Here is a 19,277-nt window from a genome sequence, read left to right as displayed (position 1 = left end):
AAGCGAAGGTTGTCACCAAGGTCCTTTGGACTTTGAGAAAGGAACTGAAGCCGAGGAGGCGGGGACAAATTCGCCTCAAGGCTACGGGGCATGGGAGGGTAGTACCTGAGCAGAAGCAGGAAGAGGAGGAGGCCAGAGAGGAAGCCTGGGTCACCCTCGCTCCTGCTGAGCGGGCGGGGCGCGGTCCTGCGTGCAGGTGAGCGGCGGGGCAGGGCGGGGCGCAGCTGCGTTTCGGTGCCCAGGCGCCGCTGAGGCCTTTAACAGACACAGGCCACAGTCGTGCCCTACAGAGGCCGAGGTGCCCCCAGAGTCATGGCCCGCTCGGCCTGCGGGTTCTCAGTCGCACTGCTGGGCGCCCTGCTGCTGGGTACAGCGCGCCTGCTGCACGGGACAGGTAAGAGCAAGCTATGGCCGGGGAGGTGCCTGGACGTGGCGCGTGAGATCCAGTCCCCGTAGCACGGTCGGAGAGCTTTGGCGGCGCGAGGGTCCTGGGACGACTCGCTTTGCGCGCAGGCTGCCGCACGTGGGAGAGTACTGAACCTGGGTGAGCTCCGTGCGGGGCCCAGGAGCTAATACTCGCGGAACAAGCCTTAGGAGGATGCACTCAAGGTGGCGGCGCGTTGTGTCCTGGGGAGTTTACTGAGACTCTTAGAGACTCCCGATTAAGGCATGGGAGAGCTTTCCTCTCCAGACCCACCCTCCACCTGGGCTAGAGAAGTGCTAAAAGACCATGGGTTGATGTCCCACTGGGGTACCTCTTTACCTGTCCGCGCTCCATTTCCCTGAGGACCAGGAGCATTAACTCTAAAGGAAAGCTCTAAGTGGACAATCACGAGCGGAGTGGACAGCAGCGGGCGTCTAGGTGTGGAACCCCACGGGTGCCCCGCCCCTTCCTTGGTGGAAGGCTGGACAGTTGTTCCATTGAGCCTGTGGATTTCAAGTAGTTTGGGTTGGGAGCAGAGGCTGCCCTGACCCAGAGATCTACTCTAGGAACTTGACGTGAGGCTCTTTCTCAGACTCATACAAGTTTTTTTGTTTAAAAAAAAAAGTGCTGTCCAAATCGTGATTGAGGTCTGTGATATCTTTTGCAATGCCCAGGAGGTGTTTGTGTTTGACAGGTATATAAATTAGCATAAATTAAATAATAAAAATGACATGGTGGGGTGAACTTGGGCGTAAACCTCAGGAAGACTTCCTGGTTTCTTTTTCCAACATTAGGTAATGTATTACTGCATGGTAGATAGAAAAATGTAAGACTTCATTTAAAATTACACACACACACACACACACACACACACACAGTGGTATATATTTTGTTATTGCTAAAGTTTGGTTTGTGTTTTTCTGAGGCAGGGTCCCCGTGTAGCCCAAGCTGGCCTTGAACACACTGAGTTTCATGCCTCCACCTCCAGACTGCTACAATTCATTTTACAGATGTGGGCAGCCACTGTACTTTCTTAAGACTATATTTTCAATCAGTTTAAAGGGCAGAGTATGTAGTCCAGTGTGTAGAGTGCCTGCCTACCATGTACAGAGCCTTGGGTTCAATCCCCAGTGCTTCATAAACTGAGCATGGTGGCTCATACTTGTGATCCAAGCATTCTGGAAGTGGAGGCAGGAGAATCAGGAATTCGAGGTCATTCTCAGCTACATAGTGAGTTCTTGGCAGGCCTGGGCTGTATGAAATATTGTCTTAAAAATACATTTTAAGAATTAAAAAAAAATAGGGAGGGAAGATTCATGTGCATGAGAGAGAGGGGTGGTGTGGTGTATGCCAGCACTGTTGGAGGCAGGTGACACTCTACGGATTGTTTTGAGATGTTTCTGACTTTCTATGATAATAGTAAGAATGTGGTATAAGTCCAGTCATCACTGAATACAAGATCTGCAGTTTGCTTTGAACTGGTTGCTGTCTGTCTACACCACGAGTTTATTCTTAGACCCATAGCCTGGGAACACGGATTTTTGAAGTGGTTACGTGAACTTTTATAGTCACAGAACAAAAGAAACTTATAAATCAAGGCATTTTCTAAACACATTGGTGGGGACATCAGTAGGTGGGTTACTTCAAGTGGTAAAGTCCCTGGGCTAGTCTCAGATGCTGTCTGATGACATTCTTGGCTGTGGGGGTCACAGAAGCTAAGGATTTCCTAAGTTAATATAATCAAAGAGTTTTTACCTTACAGTAAGAAAAACGTTAGATCATATACAGAGGTGGGTGGTAAATGCCTATTTAGGGGACTATAGATTGCCAAAATAATTTTAACTCTCAATCTGCAACATTCCAACTCTCCATAGCAGGATCTTCAGCACAGATGTAGGTCTTCAAACGCCTCGCTTCACATGTCACTTGTCTCACTCACCCAGGAGGCTGTCATTTAGTTCCAGAAACTCTGCTCAAGTCCTTCCTTCCAGGAAGGTCTGGGCTAGCTGAGTTGTATAAATACCAGGAATTTTACCAATTCACTTTAGTCTTCTGTGACCTCAGGAGCAGGGCCCTATGAGGTCAGGTAACAGGTTGACTCAGCAGTGCCCGGTTTTCCTGAAGTCAGGCTCTGTCTCAACTGGTGGAGGCCTCTGAGGACCTGGCACACCTCAACAAAGAGTGGGAGTAAACTCGGTGTCACTGTAGAGATGGAGAGTAAAGGAAAGCTTGAGACTGGAGGAGGCATACTTGGTATTCCACCAGCTCCTTCCTGGCCAGAGGGAAGCACTGGTTGGATTAGAATGAAAACCTTTGAAAACATCATGCTGCTGGCTTCCAAGAGCTACCAGATACCAGGGTCCATGTCAGTGACCCCATTGTCTTGCTGCCATTGTTCTTCCAAAACTGGAAATGACACAAATTCAAATGAGGTCTCTGGCTGTTGTCTGGAGGTGTTACTAGTAGGAGGTGGAGTTTCACGGCCCTCCCCCACACTCCACAAATTGCCCTGGGGTGAGTCACAGGAGACATTCAGGATTTCGTGCCATCCACAGGCTCTGCTCAGAGTTCACCTTTGCTCACAGATAATGTTTTGTTCCAATTGGATATATATTGCAAATTTTTCTAGAATAATTATAATACTTAAAACATTTTTTAGAGCTGGGGAATGTAGCTCAGTTGGCAGAGCTCTTGCCTGGCGTGTACAAAGCCCAGTTTTGTTTTTGTTTTTGATTTGGTTTTGGTTTTTTGAGACAGGGTTTCTTTGTGTAGCTTTGGCTGTCCTAGAATTAGCTCACAGAGATCTGTCTGCCTCTGTCTCCTGAGTGCTGGAATTAAAAGTGTGTTATGTGCCACCACCATCCTGCTCATCAAAGCCCTGAGTTTAATCCTCAGCACTGCATAAACAGGCATGGTGTTGCACAAATATAATCCCAGCACTTGGGAGATGGAGGCAGGAGCATCAGAGTTTCGAGGTCATCCTACATGACAAGTCCCAGGTTATGCTGTGCTGCATGAATGAATGTGCACACCACAATTTCATTCGGATAGTTCTATTTCGTGGACAGGCGTTAAGAATTAAATAGCACAGGGCGAGAAAAATGGCTCGGCGGGCTAATAAGGCATTTGTCACCAAACCTAACAGCTTGAGTTCAGTCCCCAGGACCCACATAGTAGTAAAGAAGCTACTCCCCCAGTTGTCAAGTTGCCCTCTGACTTACACACACACACACACACACACACACACTCACTCACACACAAACACACACTCACATGAACACACACATACCTTCGCTTATGGCACAAACCTCAACTCATTTCTACCCAGCAATGCTAATGGGGATGGGAAAGAAGGGTGAGGTCACTGTGTGAGGTAGTGGAGAGCACCTAGACCCCTGATGGGGGAACTCGTGGCTAAGGCCTTCAGCTTTGTTAATTAAGAAAAGTTCACACCCTTTAATTGTAACTCCAAACTATAAAAATTATCTCCCAATCAAGTTATTTCAAGCCACTCACCACAACCTTGTGATTAGCCCATCACCTTCTTCTGAGAGACTGAAAACACTCTAGACAACCTGACAAGAAGAACCCAGCCCCACCTCATCCCTTCACAACCTTTTGCTTGTATTTGGTTGAATAGTTTTTTGTTTTTGTTTTTAAATAAGGTTGAATTATCAGCATTGCTCTGAGGTCCTGCCTTCGTTAGGCGGATCCCTTGTTTGTAGTTTCTACAATTTCTGGCTACTGCTACTCCTTCAAGCAGCCAAAGCATATGAAACATTTTCTGTGAAAGCTACTATTTTGTGTTTGGTATCCTACTTAACATCAATAATCCCTTCCTGAAAGCCATCACCGTGATGTCCTAAGTCTCATTATTTCATAGTGGGGACAATTATTAACCTGTTGCTTGGCCATGCAGAACCCCCAACAGGTTCAGAATGTGTAGTGAAACACGGATAGATACACATATGTAATTATCAACCAGTGTTATTAAATGTGAAGTCCATATAGCATTGACTGGAGACTGTCAGGCCATATATACAGGTGGTCTCTTGGCACAGTAACCCACTTTACCTCCCTCTGTGGACACTCCAGGGTCTCTCCCGGCACCTGATCTCTTCAGTTCCTGGTACATGGAACACAAGCAGAGACTCTCAGTACATCTTTTTAAGTGTTGTTTGGAGCTATAAACATATGTTTCCAAAATAGACATTGGTCAGAGTAACTTTGATGGAGGAAATAGAAGTCATAATGTTTGAACAATTAAAAATTAGGCTCTTTTTGTCCTGAGAAAATATAGACAGGGGAGGCATGGATGGGCCTTCATATTCCCAAGCAAAGAGGTAGGCACAGAGAGCTGAAGTAACTTGCCTGAGATAACCCAGCTGGGTTACAGGGACACTGAGGTGATACTCAGGACTTTTGGTCAGCTTTGAGGTATTGTCTTCATCCTAGAAACTGCCCTTGATTTAAAAACAACAAAAAAAGACTCACATAGGACTTAGTGCTGTGTTTGCATTTATTCTAGGAATGTATGTTCCCTCCCTCCCTCTCTCTTTCTCTCTCTCTCCCTCTTTCTCTCTCTCTCATTAAGAATTCTTTTATTTTTATTTTAATTTAATTTTATCTTTTTTAGTTTTGAGACAGGGTCTCTGTACATAGTCCTTGCTGTCCTAGAACTCACTATTAGACCAGGCTGGCCTCAAACTCACAGAGATCCATCTGCTTCTGCCTCCTGAATGCTGGGATTAAAGGTGTATGCTGTTATCTCCTAATTATAGGATTACAGGTGTGCACTGCCATGCTTAGCTGAGGTGACTGATTTGTGAGTCACCCTTGTCTTACCTTTCCCAGCAGAACTTCTCTAAATCCCACTGAGTCTCCTAAGCATGTCAGAAAAGCCCTGGAAGCAGGAATATTTCCAGGTGATTTTCTTGAAACACAATTTATTCCATTGCTTTAAGAACCATGGTGATCTGTGTTGCTGTTAGTACTCCAGAAACACCAGATTGAAGGGCTAAGCCGAAACGGAAGCCACCGTGATGGAAATATGCAACTTCCCCACCTCTCCTAGTACACAGGCTTCTAGCCACCTGCCACTGGGTGACTGGATCTCACTATGTATTCTTGGCTGGCCTGGAACTCCTATGTAGCCCAAGCTGGCACCAAACATGCAGTGACCTTTCTAATTCTGCCTCCGAGTACTAGGATTACAAATGTGTGACACTATACCTAGTTGTGTCTGGGTGTGTGTGGGGGAGTGTTCTTTTGTTGTTGTTCGTATTCAAGGATTTAGAAACAGGGTTGGTTCAATGACAAGCCATGTGGACAGTAGCCAGCTCCTGAGATCACAGTGCAGATGAAGTTGCTACTGTCACTCAAAAGGTAGAGGCAGGAGAGTCTAAGTGCAAGACCCTGTCTCAAACAAATCAAAGCAAAAATTTCTGTTGCATAGTGATGTCATAGCTGTCCCCATATGGAGTGCAAGGTATGTCACTCATATGTGCTAACTTGGTAACGTTAACTTACGTGCCATTGTATAAATATATAGTGTGGGTAGCCTAGAAGATGAATGTAGTGGTAAACAATGAGGCAAGAACTTGTGTGTTTATTATACATCTGTTGTTACTTTAGAGTGTTCATTTTCCTGTACAGCAGTATTCCATGTTATGCCATCAGTTACACCTGTTATCATGCCGCTTGACTTCATCAAGATCCAGGTCTAGCAGTGGCTCTGTACCTTCTAGGTTTGTGTTGATAATTTCAATGACATTTGCACCACATTGTGAAATGGCCAATGTCACATTTTCTAGAATGTATCCTACTAAGTGACATGTGACCACACTGCAAAGTAGAGGGTAGAAGAGTTCAGTCTCATTGTAGCAGGGAAAGCATGGCAAAGGCCAGGGAAAGTTCAGTGGCAGGAGCAGGAAGCTGGCTGGTCACATTTTCATCCACACATAGGAAGCAGAGAGACAGAGAACAGGGAGTGTGTCCAGGATATAAATCCTCAAAGCCCGCCCCCAAGTGATGCATTTCCTCCAGCAAGGCTCCACTTCCTAAAGGTTCCATAAACTTCCCAAACAGCACCTTTAACTGTGGACCATAACATCACATTCACCCCATCCCCTGGCTGTTTGCTTTCTGATATGCTTCTCTTGTTACACTAACACCAGTGGACTGGTGTCCCTGTGTGTTAACCTCTTCTCGTTCTCCTAACAAGTGTCTAAAAAGAGTGTTTGAGTTTGGTCTTCATTCCCTCAATTCCCTAGCTTCTTCTGTGTGCTTTGTTGTCCTTCATGGACACACTTTGTGTGTTCTTCATCTCTCTGGACCATTTCAGAATATCACTGTGTATCAGGAGGCTGTGCTCAGGCCTGGGGCTTTAGCAGCTTAGAATTTCTATCCATGCACAGTTAGTTTTGAGTTAAGTCTGATGGTTCAGGTAAAGCACATCCTGAACTGCTGAAACTCACAATACCAAATACGCATCCTAGCTCACACATTTCTTTCTTTGTGAATGGGGGTATGCATGTTTCTGCAGGCATAGTTTGCTTTTGTGCACATGTGTGTGGAGACCAGAGGTCAACCTTAGGTGTCATTCCTTAGGAGTCATCTGCCATGTTTTTGAGACAGAGTCTCTTATTGACCTGGAACTCACCAAGTAGGCAAGGCTGGCTGGCCAGCCAGTCCCAGGGATGGATACCCGTCTCTGCCTCCCCAGTGCTGGGATTACAAGCATGTGGCTTTTTTCTTTTTCTCCTTCTTTCTTTTCTTTATGTGAGTACTGGGGAATCAAACTCGGGTCCTCATGCATGCAAGGCAAGCATTTTACTTTCTGAGCTGTTTCAGCAGACATGGATATTTATTTTTTGCTCACAGAAAATACAAAACAGAGGCTGTCCTCTAGGCAGGGATAAGGGGACCCAGGCCTCTTCCACTTTCTGGCTCACCCATCTTCGGCATATGGTTTCTGTGTTCATCTGCTTCAAGCATCAGGAAGGATCTGTCCACTGCCTAACCATCTGCCACATCATAAAACCCTGGGACTGTGAGAGTGCCTCTGGTTCTTGGAACCATGTGCTCTTTTTTTTTTTTTTTTTTTTCCCGAGACAGGGTTTCTCTGTGTAGCTTTGCACCTTTTCCTGGAACTCACTTGGTAGCCCAGGCTGGCCTCGAACTCAGAGATCCGCCTGGCTCTGCCTCCCGAGTGCTGGGATTAAAGGCGTGCGCCACCACCGCCCGGCGGAACCATGTGCTCTTATTGGGGGCTGTTAACAGGGTAGGATAGGTCTAGGCATGAGCTGCATTCATCTAAACAGGATGATTTACTCATCTCGAGGTGCAAATATCAACCTATTGCAACTCTGAAAACATGTAGCTCCAGAATAGCTTATACATTCTTGTCCCCAAGCCACCATGGTATGCACCTGCCAGGAGATGGAACCCTTGCATTGGAAGGACTGTGAGCCTATGGAGTAGGCAAAGTCCTGGACTCCTGGCAAATTGGCCTAACAGTCAGAGTAGAGAGCTGCTCTTCCAGAGCCTCACAACCTCTGTGCATGCTGGAAGTCTGTCTGTCCTGCTGGAGACTCAGGCCACAGAGACGGTCTTGGGAGGGTTCAGTCTGAGGCAATAGGCCATCTGCTCTCCATGGTCCAGTTGACAAGCGTAGCTCAGCATCACAAAGGATACATATGACCAGCCTTTCTCAGTCACTATGGTATTTGCTTCTGGGTCTTGCTCACTGCTGTAGTCCCCATATTCCTGGACAATGTCCCAACATGGTGGCAAGGGCCTGACTCTCTTCCTGGAAACCATTTTGCTCAGCAGCTCAGCTTTGGAGTTGAAGATATGAACAAAAGTCTCTTCACCCCAGATAGTATATCGGTAATAGACCAAAGAATTGATTCCACCCAAGTCTAGTCTAGTGAGCCAGTGAGTTTATTGGGGTTACTTACGGGAACGTAATACTCAGGCAGTCGTATCACTGGAAAGCCCACTCCAGCATGGGAAATGGCTCATGAAAGCTGTATCCATGGAGCTCTCTCTACAATTGTAGGGACACTGAAGAGTTTTCTCTACGCAGTATTTAGTGCCTTACAACCTTAGGGTGAGGGCTCATGAAAGTTGTAACTTCCTAGTTTCTGGAGACTAGTAAGATTTCTGGATCTTCACTCCAGGACAGAAGGTCTCATCTACACAGTAACTGGGTAACATTGGGTTCAAATCATGACACCACTGCTTATTAACTAGGTCATCTGGACAGGTTACCTAACCTAAGACTGACCTAGGTACAACATAGAAATAGCAGTACCTGGAAGCTGGCCAAGGTCCCATTGGGAGGGTGTGTGTAAGTCACTCAACCCTGCTGACCCAGAGCAGATGCCTCCATTGCTCAGAACTGTGACAGTTTAGTTCATCAGAGCCAGTTCACCTTGTGAGACTCAGTGTGGCAACACGTGCTTCAGCCCACTAGAGCTCACTTTGAGCATGTGTGAGGACTCACACTGGAAGTGAACTTGCTAAATTAGAAGCTCTAAGTTGTTTCCATGACACTCAGAACACGTTCTTAAACACTGTTAGTGTCTACTCACACATGAATTTCCTGTTAGCCAAGGAACTGACCAGGCAGGTTCTGTATAGCTCAGTCAGCACACTCAGTTGAAATGCCACACCAGTCTCTCAGGACTGCAGCTTTCCTTATGACCAAGTACTACACACTCAAGCCGAGCTGAGCAAGCTGCATGTGAAACCAGAGCTGGCTGTCCCTTGGAGCCCTGGCCTTTAATCCCTCCCTGCTGAGAGATGGGGTATTAGTCCAGAACCGGCCTAGAATGCTGACAGTCTTATCAGACATTTTAGCTCTTGGATTAAATTTCAGGAGCAAGCTCTTATCTTGTCAGAACAAGAAGACATGATTTATATAGTAAACAGTACTAGGGTCATCTTGCAGAAGCCTGCACAAGGGCTAGGAATGTAGCTCAGTGGCAGAGCCCCTTGCCTAGCATGCATGAAGACCTGGGTTCCATCCTTTGATTTTTGTGGTTGCGTGCATGTAGGATGCTGTTGAGGGGTGGAAGTTGTTGTTTACTTGGGGTAGGGTCTCTTGTAGCTGAAGTTGGTCTCAAATTCTCTTTATAGCTGAAAATGACCTTGAACGTTGGATCCTCCTGCCTCTACCTCCGAAATGCTAAGATGAAAGACATGTGCCACCACCCCTGTTTTGTGCAGTGCTGGAGAATGAACTCTTGGCTTCTTGTGTGTTGGGTCAGTACTCTCCCAACTGATCTACATCCCTACCCCCTTGAATTAACATTGTCTAGACTCAGGCTTCTGCTCTGTTGCAGCTCCTTTCAGCAATGAGCCAGGGAAGCTGGCAGAAGTGTGTCCCATTGGAATCTTTCAACTCCAAGTAGGCACCTTATCCTTGCCCAGTGCCTGGAGATTAGAAACAGCCTCCAGGTCCATTATTAGAAGGGAAGTAGCTGGATTCTGTTCTGCTATATCCAGTGCAGTGCCAGGCAGCCTTTGAAAGAATAAGGTGACACTTGTGTAAACTGCTGTGGAGCGATGCCCGGGCAGGAAACAAAGGTCCAAAAAGCAGCTATGACATGCAGCCTCTGGCAACAGAAAGTAAATGGAGGTGGTATAGGTGTACACACATAGCTGTAGATTAGCTCAGGCAAACCATAGCTGGCTGTGGTGGTTGCCTCTGGGAAAAGAAGCAGATTCAAGAATAAGAAAGGGATGTTTAATGGTCAAGCCTTTTACTTTATGCTTTATTTATCTAAATGTAAAAGATGCTTTTTGTTGTTTTTAACTCTACTGAGGCATAAGGCCATAAAATTCACCAATCTCAATGGCTTGTTTGTCCAGGTCCTGCTGAGTGTGTATAACATTGAAAAACTCCCCCAGAAAGTTCTTCCTGACCCCTTTACAATCAGTTCCTGTTGGGCAACCACTGATTTGTCTTCTATTACCAGACTTTCGCCTTTAATGCAACAACAATATTGAGATGGGGTCTCATGTAGCCAAGTAGCCAAGGCTGGTATCAAACTTGCTGTAGCCAAGTCTGGCCTTGAATTCCTGCCTCCACCTTCCAAGTGCGGAGACTACAGCTAAAATATTTTTAAATTAAAAAAAAAAATTAAAAGCTGAGAGTCAGTAGCAGTCAGTAGCTTTGTTACATTAAAATGAATTTCTGAAGTATAGCCTTATCTTCAAAAGAGTCTGAGATTTTATTTGTAGAGTGCAGGTGTAGAGGCAAAGGCAGGTATATCTCTGTGAGTTCAAAGTCAGCTTGGTCTACCCATTGCATCGAGTTCCAGGTCAGCCAGGGCTACATAGAGAGACCTTGTCTCAAAAAAACAAAACAAGCCAGGCAGTGGTTTTTAATCCCAGCACTCAGGAGGCAGAGGCAGGCAGATCTCTGTGAGTCTGAGGCTAGCCTGGGCTACAGGGTGAGTTACAAGTCAGCCAGGGCTACACAGAGAAACCCTGTCTCCAAAAACATAAATAAATAAATAAATAAATAAATAAATAAATAAATAAATAAATAAATAAATATTTAGCTACACAGCGAAACCCTGCCTCCAAAAACCCAGATAGATAGATAGATAGATAGATAGATAGATAGATAGATAGATGGATGAATAAATAAATAAATAAATAAATGTATGTATGTATGTATGTATGTATGTTTGGTTGTAGATAGATAGATAGATAGATGAATGAATGAATAAATAAATAAATGTATGTATGTATGTTTGGTTGTGGAGCCCAGTATTGTGATGGGGCAATGCCTATAATTCCAACCCTCTTGAGGCAGAAAGGAAGATCCAGAGCCAAGGACAGCCTGGGCAACATAGACCCTGTCTCAAAAAATAAACTAACAAGCAAAAAAGATTTTGGTTGTGGGGTTGGGGATTTAGCTCAGTGGTAGAGCACTTGCCTAGCAAGCTCAAGGCCCTGGGTTTGATCCTCAGCTCAAAAAAAAAAAAAAAAAAGAATTTGGTTGTGTAGAAAGGATAGTGTTACTAGGATTTGAGAAAGGATGGCCAGGCATGCCTTACTCCTCGGAGCAATTTTCTCTAAAGAACAACTTGATGAATATCATTTGGTTTTGGTTTTAGCTTTTATCAGCTTTTATAAGGCCTAGCACTGAGCCAACTCAATGAGTTTGATCTTGTTTGGAAAGTCTTGAAAAGATCCAGCCCAGCCCCAGGTCATTTTGGTAACAAGGTCCCTTCAACTTACAGACTAGAGGTTCTCTGTGTGCTCTGGCCTCTTGCCTTCCATAATTCACCATCCAGATAGCTCTAAATAGATAACCAGTGGCTATAAATTGGGGGAGGGGAGAGGTTAGAGACTATTGATGTGTTTTAGAAAAAAAAAATCAGGATTGCAAATTACCTGATAGAGTATGCACTGTCTATTCAACAAGTATTCTTCTTCCCTACTATGCCTTTTATATTTGGGGTTGTGACTCTGTCCAGTGTTTAAGAGTACCAGTTATCAGATGGAGAGATGGCTCAACTGTTAAGAGCATGCACTACTCTTTTAGATTACCTGAGTTCAATTCCTAGCACCCACATCAGGTAGCTTACAACTGCCCATAATTATCTCCAGGGGACAGATATCTTCTCTGGACTCCTCAAGCACTTGCACTCATGTGCACATATCTATACAGACACACTCGCACATACACACATATACAAACACACATGCACATATATACACGCATAATTTTTTTAAAATGTGATCTTGAAAAAAAAGGGAAGACAAGGTATTCTAATGTCTGAGGCCTAAAGGAAACCATTAATAAGACCCTGAGATTAACTATAGGATAGCTCTGTTATTAATCACCAGTAGTCCTAAAGTGTTTGATGTTTAAAAGGCTACCTTTTGCCAGGTCTGGTGGCCCAAAGTCCAGTAGACCAAGTTCAGGGTCAGCTTGAGTTGATCACAAGACCCTGTTTCAGGAAAACAAGAAGAGAAGAAAAGTAGGGGAACAGGAAACCCAGAAGCCTCTAAACATCCAAGCAGGTGGGGAAGGGACATTTCAGGTGTGTTCAACACACCATCCATGTGTGTCAAACAACTGATGAGTTGTTTGAACCATATTGTGATTCTTCCTGCTTAACGTTGTGATTTTCAGTGACTTTCATGACCCACACTTTGAGGTGTGACAGAACCAAACTTTCTAACATTTCATGGAATGTTGCCATGACTTGAAGTAGTCCTGTAGCATGCCTCGTCATCACGAATTACGTACAGTGGTCAGAAGCTGTTGTTTAACCTGTAGCCCCCATGTTCTCGTCCTTTTATCACATAGCTTTTTAACTTCATTATCCTCTTTGATCTCTCTTCTCCACCTGATATGGTTTGATTCCATCTGGAGTCATGGTGATGTCTTGGCTGGGCTGTGTGTCCATTTGTTGCAGGCTTCTTCAGCCTTCATCATAGTACGTGTATCATCATGTACTATGTGCCCTGTGTCTTTGAGCATAAATACTACAGAAGGGTCTGGATGACTCCACATAAACCTGTCATTACTTTGAGAGATGGATTAAATCGCAAGCCCTGTCACAGCTGGCCACTAGTACTGCTTTTGGAAGATGGTTTTGTAACTTTGTAAGGTACATAATTTGCATCATTGAATATCATTTCCTTTGTTAAGAGCTCAGGAATGAAGAGAGGAATAAATAGATGCCCCTGACAGTCTTGATCAGCTGTCTCACTGGATTGGGTGAGTAGGCTTACACATGGGATCTTAACACCACTTATGAAACTTTATCTTGTTCTCCTCTGTCATTGCTCTAAGGGTTATGGAAATAGTAGGTTATTTTAGAGACAACTGTGGGTCTGTGTTCTGAGAAGATAGGATAGGACTGTGGGTCTCTTTAGGCACTTCATGTCCCTTAAGCCCCAAGGTCTTTGAATGTGATTCTTGGAATGCTGAGATGACTTAAGTAGTTTTTTAACCTGCCATCCCCATGTTCCTGGTCCTATTATCCAACCTTTTTTTTTTTTTTAACTTCAGCTATCTGCTTTGATCTCTCTTCTCCACCTGATGTGGTTTGATTCCATCTGGAATTTTAAGGGGAATGAGAAGTTTGCCCTGCTTTTCCCAAGCGGCTCCTGGGAATAAGGTGGGAAGGATCAGGGCAGGGTGGTTATATGGCTTGCCGGGTCCTGCTGGACCTTCACCCAGTGAACAAGTGGTTTCATGGTCCAGATGCCCAGGATAGATGGGGGTCTCTGAAGAAGCATTTCCTGCCAGATCACACCAGAGGCCTGATTGAATGTTTATCATCCCATCCTAAAAAACAAGAAGAGAGAGAGAAGCTGTTGACTGGGGACTAGCAGAATTTTCCTATTCTCAGAAATGCTTCATTCTGCCTTGATTTACCATGTTAGTGAGAACAAACCAGCACATCCTGGCTGTGGTGGAATTCCTAGAGCAGAATTAGATCTGTGAGTACTCCCAGCATGCCCTGAGCTCCGGTATCAGACCTCTCTGGTGTTGGCCTGGCCTTGCCTCTTCTTAGTCATAGAGGAGAAGCCTGGGTGGCTTCCTTGACTTGTCTGAGCCTCAGTCCTCAGGCTGGAGACTGGCAGGACAGTCACTCCCTCCCAGAGTGGGTGGTGGTGGTGGTAACCCCACCCCTTGGCAGCAGCCAATAACTCAACTCGATTTACTTTCTAAGAATGGCAGCAGTACCCCTTTGCTAGGAAGCTTGGCAGCATGCAGAGGACAGCTCATTTGTGGTCCCTGAGCAGGGTAGATAGGCTATTTCAACTGACTCCAGAGTGCAATACCAGTAGGGAAGTGACGTCATGTCTCAGTCTCCAGGAGTACTGGAGTCGCATGAGTCAACAGGTACGGGAAAGCCCTTACAGTCAGTGAACAGAGCAGGAAGGCTGACAGAATGTGAGGTTTCGCTTGCACTACACAGCCTCAGAGTGAGAGTATGCTAGGAGTTTGTCCTGAAGGAGCTATCCTGGCCTCAACCAGGCTCTACCCCACTAGCCAGGATTCTGGGCTCTGGGCTCAGGCAAGCTGGTGATGCTGGACTATACTGGACTATACTGGACACTATTCCCTAGTCCCCATCACTACCACTAGCAGTGAAAGGTTCCATTGTAAACATGGTGAATATTGATTGACTCTCAACCCCTCCTAAGTACTTTATGAATACTTTAACTCATTCAGACTTCAAAATAGTTATATTTTTATCCCTAAGTAGTTTGTCCAAGCAGGCAAGCAGCACAGCAACCCAATTCTAAATCTACTTTATTCACCCCAACACACAGCTGTGAAAACGTTCTGGTCCCAACAAGTGAAGGAAGCCCAGACTCCACGGCCAGCACCACACACCCCCAGACAATAACTGATGGCCAAACCCCAGTGTCTTAAGAGTATTTTGAACTTGCTTGGTGGCCTTAGCTTACTGACTCTGATGAGGTCTGATAGTTCACTGAATCATTCCTTGATACAGGGGATGGAGGTGGGAGAAGTCACTGATAGGGTGTGAGTGTTCCTTTGTGGTGCCACTCCCCTGGGCCCTCCTAGTGTGAGCACCCTATCCTCTGAGCAAGCTATCAGTTAACGAGGTGTGTTTTGCAAACCCAGTCCTAGAAGTAAATCACTCATTTACCTGATATTCAACCAAGAAACTTGGATCTGAAGCATGGAAGCAGGAAACATGAGCTGGTGAGCCCATCGAGTGAAGAGGTCACTACACAATGTGACATCTTCTAAGAGAGGGCAGCGTTCATCAGCATCATCCTCTCATGTACCGCTTTGGACTCTGACTCCCACACAAGCTGGGACTGATCACCCATGCTGATTCACATTTAACACTCCGTGTCTGTCTCCCTTGACATCCAGGGCAACGGGCCTGAGGGTGTCCAGGCTTAGCCTTGTCCCTGGCGGGATGCTGCCTAGTGTGTTGTGATTGGACGGAGAAAGTGAATATGAACTGAGTCCCAGAAGAAACCGTACCAAGCATGAAGGCAACTAGTTCTGAGGCATCTAAAAGTGTTTAAATTGTATGTGTGTGTATGTGTGTGTGGCAGTCTTAGAAACTGTTTGACAAATATGGGAGGAAATGGCTCCTTAGCATTTCAAATCCCTGTCATAGAGAATTGAAGTAAGAAACAGGACAGTGGGGGGAAGGAATAACAAGAGACAACTGTGGAGTATCCTGTGATATGAATAATGAACAATGATTAGACACATTGGAATTCCCACTGAGAGGCACAGGCAAGGTGGGATGAGTGAAGATGCCCTAATAAGGAGAATTAAGACAGCGGGGAGCTGAAGAGAGCTATGTGTGACTCAGGAGCTGAACTGGGGCCTCAGAACCTTTCCCCAGGGCCCCACACCTTTTCCCAAGAAGGTTGACTTGGATTTCTTCCAGCCCAGAAGACCTCAAAATCATACCAGTATTGGAAGTGTTTTCTGTATTTCTCTGGACTGGGGTCACAAACCTTTTGAACTTTCCACCAATGAAGTATGAAATTCTTGCAGAGATGAAAGAAATGCTTTCCTCTCCTTCAAACTTCATCCAGGGCTCTGGTGTGCCAGGCCCAACAGAGGAGTGGGGGGAAGGCTGAGGTTTCACTAACAAGTGTTGGTTTTTCCAATTTCAAGGTATGATAAATGGTTGAGTGGGTACGAGGAAAAACCATGTAAACAAAATGTTCTCAAATTCCATGTACCTGTGATCAAATGAGCTTCTGATTTATTTTATGCCAGCAGTACTGTCCCCATGACCCCTCACTATGGTGAAGCAATAGAGCATTGAAGTGGGTCTAGGGAGCTCCAGGTGGAATCCTTACCTCCTCATTCCCTCTGCCCTTCCTGTTGTCTTACATATCATTCAGAATGAGGGGGGCAGATACATATGGCAGCCATGTGAGTGAAGAGTCCTTGGTTGTGACTCAGGAAAACAGCCTGTGAATTAAACTCCCTCCTTCTGCTGCAAATGTGAGCGGGAAATGTTCATGCTGAGCACAACTCTTTAACTCAGTATTTCCTTTGGAAGCTTAGTAGGCTCACTAGGGTCTAATTATCTGGGTCACTGAGGATAATGTATTGATTACCTAGCTGAGTGGGCTCACTAGAGGCTAACAATCTGGGTCACCTAGCCTTTAAGCTTACTAGAAGCTAATGATATGGTTCACTGAGGATAACATATTGGTTACCTTTCCCACTGCTAAAACACTGAAAAAATGGTTTAAGGGAAGAAAGATTTATTCTGACTCAATCCCAGAGGGTCAGGCCATGGCTACTTGGCTGTGTGTATTTGGGCAGACCATCACAGCAGCAGGAGGATGTGGTGAGGGCTTCCTCACTTCATGGTGGACAGGAAGCACATGGAGACAGGAAGGGGCCAGGAACAAGATACCCCCACTTCCTCCAGCTAGGTCCTACTTCCTAGTCTCCAAAACCGTCCAAAATAGTGTCCATCAGGGACCAAGCCACATGGACCTTTGGGAATGTTTCATATTCAAATTGTAACAAAGACACAGTGGCTGGACAGTACGATGCACGGATGGTGAAACTCGGGTGGTTGTCTGTTTGGAGTCAGAGCATAATGAATTCATATGAAAATCTGGGTTGTTTAGACCCCAAATAGAGAATATGTCCACAACAGTGACATACTCTGCTCTGTGGAGGAACCACTGCTGTGCTCACTAGTTACATGGGAATAGTTGGCTCTTCACGGTGGAAAAATAAAAAGCTAAAAGTGAATGTCTAAGTGCTAGAAAAAAACAAAAACAAAAACCAAAAAACAAACTTCCAGGGGCAAGAGCAATGGTTTAGTAGTTAAAAGCACTGGTTGTTCTTTAGAGGACCCAGATTTAATTCCCAGCACCCACAGGGCAGCTCTCAACTGTCTCTAACTCCAGGTCCAGAGTTGATCTGATGCCATCTTCTGGATTCTGCTGGCACACACATAGTGCACAGACATACAGACAAAACACCCCTACTCATAAAAAGAAATAATATTTTAAAAGTGCTTCCAGTACAGATGAACAGATTTTATGTCAGACCCACCAGGTCTGGGAATTTTGTTATTTTTTAAATTGACAAATTAGACTATTAGCTCCCTGGGAGCAGGGAATCTGGATATTCCTGTTAATTAACTAATTTTTAGAGCAAGGTCTCACTGTATAGCCTTGGCTGGCCTGAACTTGTTTATGTAGACCAGGCTGGTCTTGAACTCACAGAGATCAGCATGCCTGTGCCTCCCAAGTACTGGGATTATAGACTGTGCTACCATGCCTGGCCTGTCAGTAAATTATTTGTACCAAGTGTGGCCTTTGGAATATATTACAAACCCAGAAAGTGTTTGTTGAATAAATATCTGATTTCAAAGCTTCTAAAAATCCTGAATTTCTAAAAGACATCACGTGTTTTTCTTTGGCTGTTGTTAATAACAGAATGAATGGCAATTATCAAAATTACTTTGGGTCCTAGCCTGCTTGCAAGCAGGAGCTACCTGAGAGGGAGATTTTGGTAAACTCTGCTTTGGTCTTCTGAATCTAGTTATAAATTCAAGAGATTTGAAATGTTTACGTACTCTTTGAGAAAAGATAGCCCCCACAAAAACATTAAACTGTATTCTAGATGTATTTGTGACTTTTTATGAAGACTCATTTTTGTATATTAAAGTATGACATTTGAACTCTTTTTTTTATGTATTAAGGTATAACATTTGACCTTGTTTTTTAATGTATTAAGCTATAACATAAAATGCCATCACATCTGGGGTACGGACTGATGGATATTGGCATCTGTGTAACACAGGCCATCACCACCATAGTTAAGACCTGCAGCAACTTCTGCATCCTTCAGAGTCTCCTGGGCCTCCTGGTACCTTCCCTCTCCCTACTCCAGCTCCACAACTGCTGATCTAGCTGCCTTGTATCTAACAATTAAAATGATACTAATTGCCAGACTCTGGTGGTGCCCACCTTTAATCCCAGCACTCCAGAGGCAAAGGCAAGCAAATCTCTGAGTTCTGGCCAGCCTGGTCTACAGAGTGAGTTCCAGGACAGCCAGGGATACACAGAGAAACCCTGTCTTGAAAAAACAAAACAAAACAAAACAAAAGGAGAAGGAGGAGAAGAAACAAAAGATACTAATTAACAATAGTAATTATGTTCATTTATGGTTTGGCTAAAAGGTGAAAAGAAGAGGAGTAAGAATGAAGGAAATTGGTAGCATCACAACCCGACTGCCGTTGATGTTGAATTAGCAGGACTTGGCTACCAAGGATTGGAGGCTGTTGTGAAGGGTGGAAACGAAACCTAGAGACAGGATGTACTGCAAGCCTTTTATAGTCAGTATGGAAGACATTTTTACAATTGCAGAAACAACACAGAGGCTGTGATAAGACAGCTCAGATATAAAACCGACCACCACAATTCTGAATGTGGGTCTCAGCGCCATCTGCTGTCTTAAAGAATTCCTTGGATTTTGAATCTTGGAAGGTTCAAATGTCACACTATCTCAGGACGAAGCATTCTGAGAAAACACATTGCTGCCTCAGAAAACAGAAACATTCTCTCTCTCTCTCTCTCTCTCTCTCTCTCTCTCTCTCTCTCTCTCTCTCTCTCTCTCTGTGTGTGTGTGTGTGTGTGTGTGTGTGTGTGTGTGTGTGTGTGTGTGTGTGTTCCTGGTTACCCCAGGGAAGATTAATTGGCCCTCACCGAAGTAAGGGAGTGGTCATATATTTGTGAGCAATCAAATGCAAGAAAAGACAAGGCCAGACTGTACCTATGTATAGAATTATTTGGGGGCTTGAAGTTTTCTGTGTCCTGAGGCTACTGCTGA

The 19,277-nt window shown here is 44.9% G+C and overlaps 1 protein-coding gene across 1 annotated transcript in view; it reads left to right on the top strand.

The window, feature by feature from the left end:
* The first annotated feature begins 203 nt into the window (after nt 1-203).
* Nucleotides 204-19,277, top strand: part of Cdcp1 (CUB domain containing protein 1) — a 39,928-nt gene continuing 20,854 nt past the window's right edge. The window contains exon 1 of the mRNA XM_059269004.1: nt 204-394. Coding sequence (XP_059124987.1) covers nt 313-394 — 82 coding nt within the window. The 5' untranslated portion in view covers nt 204-312. The remainder of the gene's footprint in view (nt 395-19,277) is intronic.

This window comes from Peromyscus eremicus, chromosome 7 (assembly GCF_949786415.1).
Source record: "Peromyscus eremicus chromosome 7, PerEre_H2_v1, whole genome shotgun sequence".
NCBI classification, from domain to species: domain Eukaryota; kingdom Metazoa; phylum Chordata; class Mammalia; order Rodentia; family Cricetidae; genus Peromyscus; species Peromyscus eremicus.
This window is presented reverse-complemented; position numbering and strand designations above follow the sequence as displayed.